At 36.7% G+C, this 16,367-nt stretch overlaps 1 protein-coding gene across 1 annotated transcript in view; it reads right to left on the reverse strand.

Annotated features, from left to right (window-relative positions):
- Window positions 1-3,063: 3,063 nt before the first annotated feature.
- LOC102233480 (neuronal acetylcholine receptor subunit alpha-7-like) overlaps window positions 3,064-16,367 on the reverse strand; it is a 35,701-nt gene continuing 22,397 nt past the window's right edge. The window contains exons 5-10 of the mRNA XM_005797302.2: window positions 15,040-15,119; window positions 13,450-13,617; window positions 9,546-9,740; window positions 8,968-9,054; window positions 7,523-7,632; window positions 3,064-6,302 (exon numbers count right to left, since the gene is read on the reverse strand). Of these exons, the coding sequence (XP_005797359.1) occupies window positions 5,703-6,302; window positions 7,523-7,632; window positions 8,968-9,054; window positions 9,546-9,740; window positions 13,450-13,617; window positions 15,040-15,119 (1,240 nt within the window). The 3' untranslated portion in view covers window positions 3,064-5,702. The remainder of the gene's footprint in view (window positions 6,303-7,522; window positions 7,633-8,967; window positions 9,055-9,545; window positions 9,741-13,449; window positions 13,618-15,039; window positions 15,120-16,367) is intronic.

A 16,367-nucleotide genomic window follows, 5' to 3' on the forward strand; every position in this document is an offset into this window, starting at 1 on the left:
CATAAGTACATATATTAAACTTATATGGACATTCTGGAATTTTATTAGCTTCCTCCAATGTATTCATGATTGTCCGGATTGATTTCTGCTCTGGCTTGAGATTCCAAATGAGATGGTGGAATTTCTTCAAATTAGTTTTCACCTAAAGTTTCCACCCCAACCTCAGCAAACAGCAGCAGCCTATTTTGTTTTATGTACGGCTTGAAGAGTAAAAACATGAAATATAGTTCCCCCAACACACCCAGGGTGCCTTCACACCAGCCCTGTTTAGATTTAATTCAACTCTAGTTCATTTGCATATAAAGCACAATTTGTTTGGAGAGAGAACAATCAAACTCTGATGCTGAACAAAAAAGCAAACAGGCTGAGGTCTCGGTTTGGTTGAAGTGAATGCATGCCCAGCAGACTGGTATTCAGTCCAGTCAGTATATCCATATGTGTAGCACAAACAGGTGCATTACATGCACTTTGTACATCATGATAACAATGTACTGGTCAGGTTTGAAAATGTCAAAAGAATAAGAGAAAACCACTAGAATCTAAATGCCACTCCATTTTTGTTTACATTTTATATCTATGTGGCGTTTTGTTATCTTTGATGCACCATTGTTACTTATATGAAACAGGGACAATATTATAACCACTGACTTGTTCATATAAGTTCTGTATACCAAAGATCATACAGTATTAGAAGTATTTTGCCAATTAATTGAATAATTTCACAGTTAAGTGAATTAAGTCAATTTACAGTTAATTTTGCAGCGTGTTAACATCATATCTGGGAGATGTCAGTAAATTTCAGCAAAATAAGGTTTCATTTTAGTTATCCCATGTGAATGCACCATATAAAAAGCAGTCAATAAGGAGTAATTTATTTATTACATGGGTCCCCTGGATAATGCTTATCCCATGAAAACAGGGCTTCAGGTTGCGATTTTTCAAAAATGTTTGACAGCGAAATCATAACTTATTCATGGTTTATATATTTGTAAATAAATTCAGGCAGTAAGGGGTTAAATATAATTGTTCCTGTAGGATACAAAACTGTGTACAAATATGTTTAGTCGTTTTGTTCTATCTCATTTATCAGAATAATGTTTTACTCTATATGAGATGAAAGGGTCAAACATGAAGTAGATATGATCTGTTTTCATCATTTTATACAAGATGAAAGAGTAAAACTGACATTTTCCTCTCATCTTACTTGTTTCATGTCTTAGTCATTCAGTTCCACTTTTCTTTGTTACATACTTTATACTTTTACCCAGATTTGGCAGCTGTGACTTGTTGGAGGAGGCACATGTCATGTAACTGTTTGCGTAAAGCTATGTAGGGATGACTTGTTTGTTTCAGAGGTTTTTGAGATTGCCTCATTAAAACTCGTTTTAGCTGAGATGTTACAAGGTGGAATTTTGTGGTTTCATAATCCCATCTTCACATAAATAATTGAAACCTGAAAATACCACACCCTTAAGTGTTTTTTTTAGTCTAAATGGCTGAAATTGTTAAGATGGTTAACATGACAGTTCTTAGTAATGAACTGCCATTTACGAGGTGAATTAATGAGAATAACATCTGAGGCTACAGGGCCACAGCAGTGCTGTTTGGGATGCAAGCAGCTAATTTATGAAATGAACCAGAAGTGTATCAGAGTGCGGTTGCTCCACATTCAAGCAATTCCAAAGTTGGATCAGGTGTGTAATATTTACATTAGATAAACTGTTCACAGGGCTCTATCACAGGTAATTTTGGACCAACATTGCCACCAAATAGAGTTCTGCAAAAAATATTTACCTCTCTTGCATAAGCGCTTTTATGAACCCAGGTGGTGTTTTCTATATCAAGGTCAGAGAAGAGAGAAAGCAAACTTGGACAGATTGCAGCGAAGGGAGGAATTAAGGCATTGCCTCTCTTTGCAGGTTTACAAGTACTAGATTTGTATTTGCATATCTGTTCACAAGGTCTGATACAGAGTGGAGCACTTCCAGCCACCAACAGCTGTCTGTGTGTGGTGAACCTTGAGATTGGATTTGGCCAATTCGAACGTGGTATCACTCCGCTGAGAAGCATTTTGAGTATGTGTGGTGTACTCTGTTTTTTTTTTTTATATCTATGCTTGTGTGTGGAAGATGCCAAATGTCTTGCCTAAAATCGGATCCACTAAGTAGTTTAAGTCGTATCTAACTTCCCATGACTCATGCTGGAAACTGAAAAATTTAGCTTAGCCACACTTTCTAAACTCTGTCTTGCAGAGTTGGTGCCAGGCATGTTTTAGAATAACCCAGTCAAAGTCCAAACCTAAATTTGATTGAGAATCCGTAGCACGATTTGAAAACTAAATGCTCTTTATCCAAGCTGGTCAAGGTTAGATTATTATCCAAAGAATGGGCAAAAATGTCAGCCTCCAGATGGGAATGTCTGGTAGAGAAATACTTCACAGGGTTTGCAGCTGTAGCTGGTTTCACATGGAATGTGTGTTTTCAATTTGTGAGTCAGTAGGGTTGACACAAATGCATTCTTTGCTTTTCTGCTTTGTATTTGTAATTATTTAGAAAATAATAAATCTTTTTCCAGGATTTCAAAAGTATTACCAACTTTCTGTTTGTCAATGACAAAAAATTTCCAGTAAGGATGAGGAAGACTGTTGTTGTAACAATACAAAATATAATGGGCAGGAGTAATTTAGTAAGAACCTGGATAAACTGAAAGCTTACTTCTTTTTCTTGTTTGCAATATTTAACCCACTGTGTGTGAAATGACTGTTGGCATCAGGGACATATTTATAACATATGTATTGCTTCTCTTCCATTAACACAGCCAGCACATGCAAAATCCAAATCTAAATAGGCCGGAAAACACCACTTTTGCACATATAATCAATTGTGCATGAGATTTTTGTAGATTGTACATAACTTATGTGAAATCTTTTAAGATCAGGCTCTCTGTGACTTTACAACCTATCCTCCCCCCAAAATTGTCAGAAGTTACTTGCTAGCAACCCAGAGATTTTGGGACAAAAAGAAACCAGTTTGCTGCCTAGAAACACAAAAAGCAGCCACACAATAGTTTTGTCAGTTTTTGTTTATTTCTCATAAAATAGGCATATACAGTGAGGTTTTGTGAACATCTTTTAAGGAGAATTATGCATACTGATAAGAGGCACCGACTACAAATAAAAACACACAATATGAACAGCATATAATTCTGGTTGAAAATACAATTAAATAATATCATCCTCCTTGGGGCAGTTCAGCATTTTCTGTGTCAAATATCAAACTTTTACCATGTATTTTACCAAAAACCTTCCTTCATCCTGAAGGTAAACTTCAACTCTGGGTGAAATCTATGCTTTGGTTGCAAAAAGATATTCCAAAGCCAAAGTTGATGTCTCAACAACTATCCTGCTTATATTGTCATCAAACTGGCAGTGAGAAACAAAACCTGTGCTGGTTGCTTGTAGACTGAGACATTCTGGCCTAAATTACCTTTAAGACACTTTAATATTTAAATTTCCAGAAAAAATTCAAAGTGTTTTCTCAATAGGCTTCATCGTTTTTCAAAGTCACATCAAAAATGAAACATAGTTGTCGACAACGCTCTATGTACATGTCTTCACATTTCCAGTGTGCATTGTTGGCAGAGAGGACAGCACATTTGCAAATCCAAAAAAGCATAAATGTTAATCATCAGGTGGCACGGCTCTGTCTGCTCTTGGTCCATTGATTTAATGTAATGGTACTTAATCTACTGCAGCAGCAGTTGTGCTGGGTCATGATGCTTTTGTTCCTCATCAGTGTCGCTTACATCTCCAGTCATGGTAAAATCCCACATCTGAGGTTCACCTTTGTGCATGACAAGCTGAAATATATTTGTCTTATGCCACTCAGGATCAGAGAGGGCGATTGGGGAATAAAAAAAAAATCGGATTTACCCTAAATCTTCTACATCAGTCACCCGGTAATCCGTGTTGCATGAGAGATTAGCAAAGGGTTTGTCTTTTGCTATTTTTTTGTAACAAAAGATTTAGGCCAAATGTGATGTCAATGGGATTGACCTTTTCCTCAAAACTCATTTAAAATCTTGCCTTTTAGTCAAAAGTTGTTTCTTTTATATCATGAGTTTTTGACAACATGTGACAAAATATAACACAGTATGCAACAAACACTTCAACCTTCAGGGGATATGCTTAGTGAGAAACATAAGTCACTAACCAAGTGATTCAGCTAATCACACTAAATATAGTCAGTAAATGGATTGAAAAAGAAATATTTTTACAATTTGAAAAACTGCAAAGTCACAATTAAGTATGACTTTTACCCACACTGATAAAATTCCTCTCATTACATTTGTGGATACAGAACCTTGGTTTGAGCTGCTCACAGAGCGACTCAAAAGATTAATACTTAAAGAAGAAATGAGACAGACTAGAAATGCAAAGGGAGATGTAGTAAATTAAAAATCCAGCAGTGATATGGGAGAGAGGTTGGAAGTAATTTCAAGGTTCTTAAATTAACTTGCAGCGGTGCTGATGTGCTAGTCAAGAAAGACTCAGGCGCTGTCCGGACCTCGTAGTATCATACGTCCTAGCTGGTTCTGCTGAAAACAGAGCAGCTGAAAATGACACCTGGGATGTCAGGTGTCATTTTGTGACGTCAGAAGACGTCACAAAGTACGTCTTGTGTTATCAGATCAGACAAAAACAAATAAAAATGTGTAAATATCATTGAGCAAGACACAGAGCATCAACACGTTTGCTTATTCTTGTGTAACATTATATGCTCCAGTTCGGTTACTCCAGCAACCATTTTACTCAGGCATCCATGTGGTCAGCAATCCTCTGAGTTTCAATGTATGAATTGAGTCAGTTTGTCCCAGTAAGGACTGGCCAAACTAATGCAAATACAATAGTCCAGCCAACCTCCTACTGGAGTCTTAATGGGTCTTTTCGGAATCCATATCAAGTGTGTTCACAACTGTACTGTACTCCCAACTATCATATGTGAACGGATTCTAATATAACTTGGATCATTAAAATCTGAATAGGAATTCCACTTAATAAAAAAATACATATATCCATAATATCTGACTGAATAAGGAATTCACAGGTAGATTCAAGCAGAAACTAATATGGTGCTGCCGCCTAATTTACAGAACAAACAGCAAAAAAATATCCATTCTCAACAAATGAAGCAGTATTGTGTTGTGTATCTAAAAATGTAAAAGAAAAACTACAATAACTACAATGCAGACCAGGACTGTAATGTGAGAAACCTTCTTTGAAAGTTTGTAATGATGGATAAACAGAGGGATGTGAGGGAAAACAGAAAAATGAAGGCTTGTGAGGAGGCTACTCTGATAAGACGTGACGTCACAGTGGTGGCAGGTAAACGAGGTGGAGTGTTAGGGATAAATGTGAAAAGTGCATCAAAGTGAGTTTCTACACTATTAACAATAGCATCAAGCATCAACATCTTACTATTTGCATGATGCTAGGAGAGTCACCTCAAAGACATAAAAACAATCTTGAAAAAAATGCACAAAGAAAAGTGCAACGACACAATAAGACCTTATGTACAGTGTATCAGCTTGTGAGGCTTTAACTAGAAGTAGTTCAGGATCTCTGTATATTATAGATACCAACATGTTTGGATTCTTTCTGAAGCAATTTTCCTTCTCCTTCTCAGCGTGGCAAGAAATTAGCTTTATGTAAAGTCTTTTGACACGGCCTCAATGAAATTTGGAGCTGACATGAGTATAGTGAAGGTGCAGATGATGGAGAACAGCGAAAAGGCCACCAAGCATAAGCGATCCACCACAGCGGCGGCAAACTTCCACTCGCTGCAGATTTCCTCCCCTTCGTCCTGGTCTCGAAAGCGCCTGGCGATGTACTGCACTTCCTCCAGGATGAGGGAGATTTCCGGGATCTGCTCTAGCAGCATTGTCCGTGTGTGGTCCGAGTGGATGTCAGGCTGGGAGGAGCCACTCAGGTGGTTTCCTCCGCCTCCTTCACCGCCGATGCCACATGTCACCAGGCCTGAGTCGGTGCTCGGTGGGAAGGCGGGGTTGTCTGTTCCTGTGGAGTGGTAGCCAAAGTACAGGTTCATGTTGCCGTTGGTTGTGGTTGACTGGGCCTGCCCTGGTATCGTGCTCATCTGGATGCTGGTGGTGCTGGTGTGGTGCGGAGGAGAGTGAGAGTATTTGTACGTTGGAGGGTTACTGGAGCTCACTGCTGGCTTATTTTCTTCCCCGGGCTTCTTCATGCGGAGGAACCAAGCGCACCAGTTCAGAAGAATCACACGGATCTGGTTGACGGGAATATGGGAGTTTAAAGAAAGGACAAAACAGGCATAAAATGTTTATGTTCCAGATAATCAAAAAATATGCTATCAGAAAACAATAGCCGAAGTAAATATAAAAGGCAATTTTTAAAATATTCAATTTATTTGGGAGAAAAGAGCTATCAAATCAAACTGACTGTATGTTAAAATATAACAAAATTAACTATGATTAGCTATGTTGGTTTGCTCAAAGGGGCAGAATTACGTATTTTCCAGCCAAATAGCCATTTTATAGCACAGTGAAGTTACTGTACTACCTTCAGTTGTTATAAAATACTATATATACCCAAAATGTACCCAAATGTCCTTGCAGCCAGTCAGATTGAAGGATTTCTCAAAGATGCATGAAATAGTCAAAGCAACACTCCAGGTATGTTCTTGATCAGAAATTTATGTCATTAAATATAAAGCTCAAAAAAGTAGATTTTACATTGCCCTACCCCTTTAAGTTTTTCTAGCTGCTCTCAGTTCTGGTTACTGCAAAACATGTGGAATCAAGAAATCCCTTAAATAGAACTGTCAACACGAAGAGGGGTTGAAGATATAAAAAGCAGCACATCATGCCCACATTTGTAGAAAATTATGACTGGTCTGCTGAAATTATTCCAAGCATACATCAAGTTCCCATCTAGGAGATCAAAAAAGAAACCAGAACAATAAAGCACAGGTCACACTCGCAGTAACACATTCAATATGTTGGGATTTAGTGCAAAGAGAAGAAAGCGAGGCAGAAAATGGCTTTAAACAGATTTTTATGGCTCTCTGTGGCTGAGTGGAAGGATTAGTTTTGGCTTGTTGGAGGATTGTGAGTTTAATTCCAGGCTCCCCCAACAATATACTGAAGTGCATTGTATAGGTGTGGATAGAAAAACTTTAACTTGTGAAAAAATGCTTTGAGTAGTCGGTAACAAAAAACTGCCAAGTATTCACTTTAGTTAATTAGTGCATAGAAATGTTTCATAGTTAAAACTACTATTTTAGATACATCCTGTGCATCATAATTATCCATCCCAACAACTCAATAATTCCAAATGTTTCGCAGAAACATAAGAAATAAAGCAAAGAAATCTGAGTGACTCAAATCTGTGTGAACCGAACCTTCACAAAAGGTTTTTCAGAAAGGCAGTAATACTTTATTTTAGACTTTTCATATCTGTTTACTTTCACGAGCACCTTCAACCTACCCATTTAGGCATTTTCCCCCCTCTGGGATCGTGGTGGTGGAACTGAAGAACCAGGACTGTTACCACTACAGACAAGCCCACAATCATCATGGTGCTGGCAAAGTACTGTGCTGAAAGTAAACAAAACATTTACATCATACATCCGCTAAGGGTAATGAAAACAATGCAATTAATATAATTTGTAACTAGCATCACAATTTCATACTAAAGGGATTTTTTGTGGATATATAACAAATCATAAATAAACTATCCAAAAGGTATAAAGACAGAGACATAAAGAAATGAAATAGAGTATGATAGGTGTATGCTGATTTGCAGAACCCTGTCTTCGTGGATTTAATGCAGTTTCTGTTACGCAGCTATCCAGACTAATCCAATTATCATACATTTCCATTTTAAACCACAAGTAGAAACTATATGAAACCCCATCAGATGGACTCCCATTGAACATCAGTTCTACTTTTTTCTGCAGTGAGCTCACACATCATGAAGGAAACTTTGCTAATGGCTTAGTTTTCCATCACCGAGCTACCAGATGATGCAGAGCAACTATTTTATCTGCTGTTTTCCCTCTCATCTCTCAGCCCACTGTCCTGTCTGCTCGTGTGTGCGTCAGCACAGTCTTACACGGCGCAACTCAATGTTTGTCTCCAGCAATGAGCATAATCTTCAGATACTGCAGAAACAATAAAACATCCACCTTACACCTGCACATCTTTTCCACGGTTACAACAAATCATTCAGTGGAAAAAATGTTCTGTTAGACTGTTGTGACAAAAGATCTATAAGTCTGATTGGAAGAAAATTGTTGTGGCGCTTTCTAGGCTGTAGAGACTCAAATATGAGAGAGAGAAAAAAAAACATGTAAAATGTTGTGTTGGAGATAAAGAAATCACAATTCTGTGGTAGATTACCTGTACATGGTTTTTATAATGCTTTGACCTTCCAGTAACAAATTTATCTGCTTCCCAAGTCAGTCAAAAGAAAAGTCAAAAATTAATACATAGATGACATCATTTGGAAGTCTCTGTTTACATGTCCTAGAATATGTCAAACTCACCAAATCCATTATATTACATAATGCGGAAAGCTCAAAAAGATAAACCTAGGAAATATGCTGTGTTATGATAAGTCTTTCTGCAGCAGACCAACTAAGTCACTGACTGACCTTGACATATAAAATATTTTCCTAAATCTCTGATTCCTTTGACTAATTTTTAAATAGCTTAATGACTAACATGCAATTTCTTGGCACATCTCAACTTTTTTTTTTTTTTATGAACTTGATTATCTTTCAAAATCTTCCTTGCATCTACCAAACTAGGTTAATTGATGATTGCTATTTAGTGAGAATTCACTAATTCGGAAAGTGGTACACTTGCAAATCATTTTTCTATCTCCCTTTTCTTTTAATGAGCATTAATTACCAGCAAAGGATGTCTTACCAATTAGAGGAACAGAGTCTGAAGTGGCGGGCATGATCTCTGCAACAAGCAGCATGAACACCGTTAGAGAAAGCAGCACAGTAATACCTAGAGAAAGAAGATGAAACCACATTGGAGGACTGCTGTCATTGTCTGTCTGCTTTTCTGCTAATTATTAACTTATAAGACCTAAAAATAAATGCAACTTCTGACATAATCACAGGTTTGAAAAAAAAAAGGTACATTTATCTTGGAGTGTTTGTGTTTTCATTTAATTTGACCCTGTCTCACAAGGTGCCATTTAAAATCAAGCTGGCGTTTTCAGGTTCCCGTAATTGTCTTGTGCTGTGCTTATGATCGACTTTTTATTCATCTGCCAATGAACGACCACCTTGAATGCTAATCTACATCTTTAATGTCAGTATTAGCATAGGAAAACGACAAATAGATGGCTCTGAAACACCACTGAGACCTGCTATTGAGGTAGGGAAGGTGTACAAGTATATTCTAGTCTAAGTTTATGAGTCAGTCTCCTCTTGTGTTAGTGTAGGATTGTTTCAGTGTTTAAGGCTGTACTGGTGTGTGGTCTCGGCCTGTACCCAGTGAGATCTTTTCTCCAGAGTCAGCTGGAAGCAGAAAAACCAAAAGGGCCAATCCAGAAATCAGCACACAGGGGATGAGCAGGTTGAGGCCGTAGTACAAAGTCCTGCGTCGCATAGTGACGGTGAACGTCACATCAGGGTAGGGCTCCTTGCAGCACTCATAGTACAACTCGTTGCGCTTTCCAGGCACACCTGGAGGACAAAAAGGTGAGAAGGCAATAAATGTCGGCGGTTGAACAAACTGGACATGTTGGAATTCATTGAAGAAAGACTGTAGAATGGCTAGAAAGGTCAGAATGTTGTTCTCTTTTACCTTTACAGACAGAAATGCTTCAAAGAAAGCATTTATCTGAAGGCAATAACAAACAAAGGAAAAAACAAACAAACTTATTTTTAACTTTCTCTTTAGGTTTGCTCAGAGTGTAGCATACTGCTAACCTTAATATTATCATCTTTAGCAGATGCAAACTAAAAGCAGTGACAGTATTTCCAGATAGAAAGTGTCCATCTCTTTTCTAAATTATTATTTGCAAAGTTTATCTGTGTTTTTGTCAAACTTGAAACAGAGAGGAAAATGACCTCATGTCACAGACGTGCCAAAACAAGATTATGAATTTGTATTAGACTGTGTATGAAACTGTGTGTGTGTAGATTTTGAGTGCCAATTTCAATCAAAAGAACAAGATAACAGTACAAGTATTGCACTTTGAAATGATGGTGAAATAATGAAACTATGCGTATTAATCACTTCGCTGTGTTTTTGAGATGAGTTGTCTGGACCACAATTAGCAATCAGTTTTGATTCAAAATCAAGCTGAAGTGCTGCAGATTTGATTATGTGTTGGGCATGACAGACCACCCATATCAACAATTTTTAACCTTTTCTCACGTTTTAATATTTATACTCTATGTGTGAGACTCTTGTCTGAAATGGTCAGCAGCAGTCTATAAACAGAACTCAAGTGTCTGGCTAAAAGAATTGATTTCCTGCAGAAATTAAATTTAAATAAATTGAATGGATCTAATTTTATTTCGTCCAAAGTTTGTCACCTGGTTCTGAAAGGAAGTAGCTTTTGTTCGCCACCTATTAAACTGATGGACTGCAGACTTGCAGATTCAGATCGATAATGTGTGTGTGTTCGTCGGCTTTGACACTGGCGTGGTTTGTTCTGAAGCACCGGGATGATTTGTGTTCCAGGGAAGTTTGGCCCTTGACTGTTCTGAATTAAGTGAGCTATTGCTGGACCAGCTGTCACCTCATACAAACCAAAATACTCCCCACACACTCACACACACATTTCTGGGGCCAGCTAGGAGAGCTCAATTTGTGTGCAAGTCCACGCTTGCATCTTTGTTTGTCCTGCTTCTCTTGGCCATTGACAAGCAAAAATTGAGAAAGAGATTATGTGACATCTTTCATTTCCCATGGACAGAGAAAATAGCAGAAAGAAAAGGCAGCTGAGTTAACAACAGTGCGTCCCAGCCAAGGTAAACAGGACTGCTGAATAGGATCTGCCTTTTTAACACGTCACTCTTCGTTTACAGAGCCTCCCATGTGTCGATTTGGTTGCAGAATGGAGAAGAAGAGTTTCAGTAAAAACTTTGGTACAATTTCAGGGTCAATATTCACAAAGGTTCTTCTTAATGTGCTTCTCTTTACCAAAATGTTTCAACAACAAGGTTTTGTTCTCAACACATCAAAGTATGCAATTCACAATAGATATTGCTACAAGTACAAGAGTCCTGAAGTATTAAATTCTCCAAGAGAATTATAAAAAATATATATATAGTGAGAATAACATCTGTGAAAAAAACCCTGCTTTCTCATTGAAAATAAAACACTAGATTTCCACTAAATTTAACAGAATTGAATCCAACGTCTTAAAATGCAAAGGATAAAAATAATAACTTGTCAGGGCAGTAAAGTAAATTCATGACTGCAATTAACATGTGGAGGAGGAGCCGGGGTGTCTCAGTGTCATCTTTCAGTTTCTACAGCTATGCTGTTTCTCTTTCTTCACTTTTACACTTCTCCCTAAAAGATGACTCTAGTGGGCTGGTTAATAAAAAAAAGAAAAGAAAAAAAACAAAAGTGTATTTTGTAAAAGGTGGTTTGGTCATTACATGAGCATTGCCAAGCACACAATATAAAAATTGATCAAACATTGAGATGCAACAGATTCCTGGCTAACCTTGATGAATGACGGATGAAAATAGTCTGTTTTCACTAAAAGTAATTTCTTGTTTTTCTACACTTTTATAGAAATCTTTTGAGAACTGTGCTATTTCAATGCTTGCTTTTACTTCATTAAATGTGACAAAATATTTAGTAATTAAAAACTAAGTAAATATAACCCTGCAAAAAGATGCCAAGGTTTTTTATGAATACAGTTGGCGCGCCCTTTTCACCTTTAAGCAATGGCTTCAATATTTCCTCTGTTATCTGTAAGGAAGCTATGCAACCTCCCCCAAAGCAAACAGAGAACCATTTTAAGATCTAAGCAGGAAATCTTAACAAATTAATACAGGAAGAAAACTCTCTGGGTGGTTAAAAAAATTCACGTGTGGATCACTTTTGGTTGAACAGGGACTGGGGAACTTTGCAAGTTGGTAGCTCTCCATCTTCTTCTTTTTCATCTTCCCTATTTTCTTTTTTTTTAACAAAAAGAAAACATAGAAAAATAAAGCTTTAAGTCAATTTCTTCAGTTTTGGCAAGTTTAGTAGTTGGTTGTCAAAACAATATCTGAAGACAGGCAGAACATTTTGTCTGAAGGTCCCTCTTAATTTAATAATGAAGATTCTGAAACTTTGTGTCCAATCTGTGGGGTTACCTTAAAGGCAGACCAACTCTGAAGCACTGTTTCAGCTCTTTGATACTCACTGGAAATCTCACAGCTTAAAGGATGCTAGAAACTATTTGTGAAGGCTGAAAATCACAGTCAGAGTCTTGTTAGCCAAGTGTACTAAATAAAATATTTGTTTATTATCCTTGGGTATTAGAATTGTATTAGAATGGCTACTCTACCAGGGTGGCACCATGTTAAAGTAGCTCTGCTATGTTAGTTCTGATTTGTTCTCTTTCCACTTTTGTTCACATTTTTTTGTTTGGACAATTATTCCCTCTGGCTTAGGATGCTGTGCAGCTGGATGGATTTTTGCTCTTAATTTTTTATTTTCGGACATTTGCGGTGTTGTGTAATCATGGCCACAAGGTATTGCTTTTTTCAACTGCAAGGAGCCGAGTAGCATACAGAAAATTCAAATAATACCTGAACAATGACCTCGTTGAAAAAAGGCTTCATGGAGGAGGCCTTTTCTCCATGTTGAGAGGAGTTGAAAAAATGGTTACAGAATAGAACCAAAGAACAGACAGAGGAAGTTCAAACCATCTCTCCCATCAATCAAAAATGCCAAAGTCTTTCTGCTCAGCTTTCTAATGACATGGCCAGACAGATTTAAAGAGGAGCAACAAAAAACAAATGTTGTGGTTTAGCAGTGCTTGCTTGGCTACAACTGATGGTGTCATTCAGGACACGTTAATGTTAAATATTGTCTCTGCTGCTCAAATGTTGAATATAATTAAATTACACTCAACATCAAATTTAATCATGTAATTTCAGCAAATGTCTTCAGTGAGAGGCCTCTTCAGATTTGTTGCAAGGCTGGCTGCTCCCACAGATTCTTCCTGTTGACAGCATTACTTGGATTATATGAGCGACAACATTTAATTTCTCTTTGGGATAAATATAGCAAATAAAGTACCTGTTAATTTTATAGACAGGTTGTTTTTCAAAACATCCAACTTCCTCTCAAAATACCTTCCTCAAAAAAGAAAAATGCATAAATAGGTATAATACAGAAACTGAATTAAGATGCCTTTTTTTTTTTTGCTTTTCTTACCTACGAGGTCCCACTCTCCGTTGGGAATGTATGTAGAAATGTCCACATCCATCATCTGAAGATCCAGGAGCCAGCCGTTGTGGGTCCAAGAGCCAAACTTCAGGTCACACTTCTGGATATCAAATGGGAACCACCGGACATCAATATAGCATGTACTCTTCAGGATACCTGAAAGGAGTAAGTAGAGAACTTTTATTTTTCACCCAAGAGTTTGTTTTTTTGTTTTTTTTTTTGCACAGTGGTTATTCTTGCGCTAAAAATGTCACTTAAACAGTTTTGTTTAAGTGACTCAATAAATTAGGAAATGTTTAAAAACTTTATTAATTCAAAAAAAGTAAAATTCATAAAAATACAATTTAATGGGTGTTTATTTGGTTTGATTTGAATGGTTATTACTTGCTTATTAAACATTTCTTAGAATATTACTTTAAATAAGGCCAAGTAAAAGAGATTTTCAATACAGAAACATATGACCTACTCAATCGTGGAGAAGACCGCGGTCTCACTTGTTCACCAGATTGTCATTGATGGTCATAAGCCATTAAGAAATAAACTTATTGAGGGGAAGTTGAGTGAACAGGACCAAAGTCTCCTTTTCAGATAACATTGTGTTTTTACACGTCATTTGAAGATCTACACCACAGAGGCTGGAGGAAGAACGGAGAGGCCAGAATCCATGTTGCTCTTGGTCCAGTGTGAAGTTTCCACAGTCAATAATTTATAGAGCCATGTCTTCTGCTGTTATTCATCAGCTGTATTTTCTGAGGTATAAAGTCGGTGCAGTCATATACCAGGAAGTTTTATTACACTTCGTGGTCTCCTTTGCTGACAAGCATTAATGGAGATGCTGGCAGAATTTGCCATGTGTTCTGTTCCCTCTTCAACCAACATCTGGTTTGGCGTTTTGCCTCTTTGCCATGTCAAACCACATCGATGAACTAATTTTTAAAAAAGAGTCGTGACCAATTAGTAAGTGACTCAACTTAAAAATATATGGACATATTTATAACTGAGCAAATATTTATGTGTGAAACTCTTTTTTTTCTCGATTGATTGTTACACCAAGTACAAATGTTATAATTGATTAAGATAACATTGCTAAATAATGTTTTAGTTTTTGTTAGTTACAATGATATGTGAATCTACTGAGACAGAGATGTATATAAGACTGTAAAGACATTGTATAAGTGAAGAGGTTTGCATAATGTAGTTAAAAATCATTTATAAGTGTTTTCCCATTGTATGCTGGGATTAATTTTAAAACCTCAGAATTTAAAGGAAAATAAGTTGCAATAAAATGCACTTCCGACTCTCAAGAAAAAATCTTTCAACTTATCCCAGGAGTGCAGAGTGAAAAAAAAAATTGTGTAACAATGGATATTGTTATTTATTAACAATATAAATAACATTATAATAACAATACATATTGTAATTATAACAATATCCGTTGTTATATTATAAATTATATTATAATTTATCTATAATATAGATAAATTATATTACTTTATAATATAATTTATCTAAATTTCTAATCTATGATTATAAATAAAACTCGGAGACAGGCCATACATAACATGTGGAATATCTCACCTGGTGGGATGTATTGGCAGGCTCCTGATGCATTAACCAGCACATTTGTATGAAACGTGGCATCAAATCTCTCATCGGCACTAGAGTTAGAGAAGATAAATTAGGAACGACTTTAAATGGCAACCGCAAGTCTGAACAGCAACTCAGGAAACAACATTATGGAGAAAGATAAAATAATGAGTAAGCTGCAAAGTCAAAGATGCAAAGAAAAGAAAAAGAAACAAAAAACAGAATGTGAGTCTGAAGGTGACATGAGGAGGAGGAGGATTACCACAGCTACAGTTATGCAGTGTTTAATTACAATGATGAGTACAAAACATTGCAGAGTGCTTTAAAGCCACTTGTCACAGAGAAAAAGGCAAAGATTGGATGTCTCATAAACTAACAAAACATCCAATATTTCTTTTCAGATTGAGTCTAAAATTAAACAGAAGCTGTAATTATCCAGATTGTAATCATAGCTTAACACTACATTATGTCAGAAGTGTTTCCTGGAAGTCTCAAGTTTTAACTTTTTTAATGAGCTACCAAGCCTGGTTTCAAAAGAACAGACATTTGACTGGAATGCATTCACCCTAAATAAAGAAAACATCTTCACATTTGCAGCTTTAGCAGCTCGTTTGGCGTCATCGCTGTACCAAATTAAATAAATGGATGACACCTGATGAACTTGGGCCTTGGCGTGATGAATTTTCAGTCAGTTTGTGTTTCTTCTTGCAGCATTATTGGCAGGGTCTCTGCAAATCAATACAAGCCTAGGAAATAAAATAGACATGGCTTGTTCAAAAAATAAATAGCCTGACATTTCAGAAAGCGACTCCACATAAGGAGTGAATAATAAAGGCTATAAAGATAGCTGTTGCCCACTTCTGATTCAATATAAGCAATTAAATGTACCTCAGTTGAACCATGGTTTCAGTGTACTGTGGAAAATAACTAAACTTTAAAAATTGTAAAACTGAAACTGGTGACATTTTAGACAATATGGGATTGTGAAAATGTTGATTTTTGAGGAGTTTCACAGCATTTCTTAACCCCCTCTTTCACAGAATCAGTCATTCAAATGACTGATTAGAATGACCGAAAATGACTGATTCTAGTGAAAGTAGAGCAAAATCTTGAACAGATTCATGCAAACATCCAATTATTATTTTTTTCAGATTTTGATTGTAACAAAAGAAAAATGTGTATGTTCCCATTATATCACATCATGTCAATAGATTCCAGACAAATAGGCAGGGGAAAATCTAAAGAAACAAGCTGCATATAGAGGTAGACAGCCAATAAAGCCTTATTTTTATTTTTCCAAGTATTATAAAGAGTACAGG

The sequence above is a fragment of the Xiphophorus maculatus genome, chromosome 5, assembly GCF_002775205.1.
Source record: "Xiphophorus maculatus strain JP 163 A chromosome 5, X_maculatus-5.0-male, whole genome shotgun sequence".
NCBI lineage: Eukaryota > Metazoa > Chordata > Actinopteri > Cyprinodontiformes > Poeciliidae > Xiphophorus > Xiphophorus maculatus.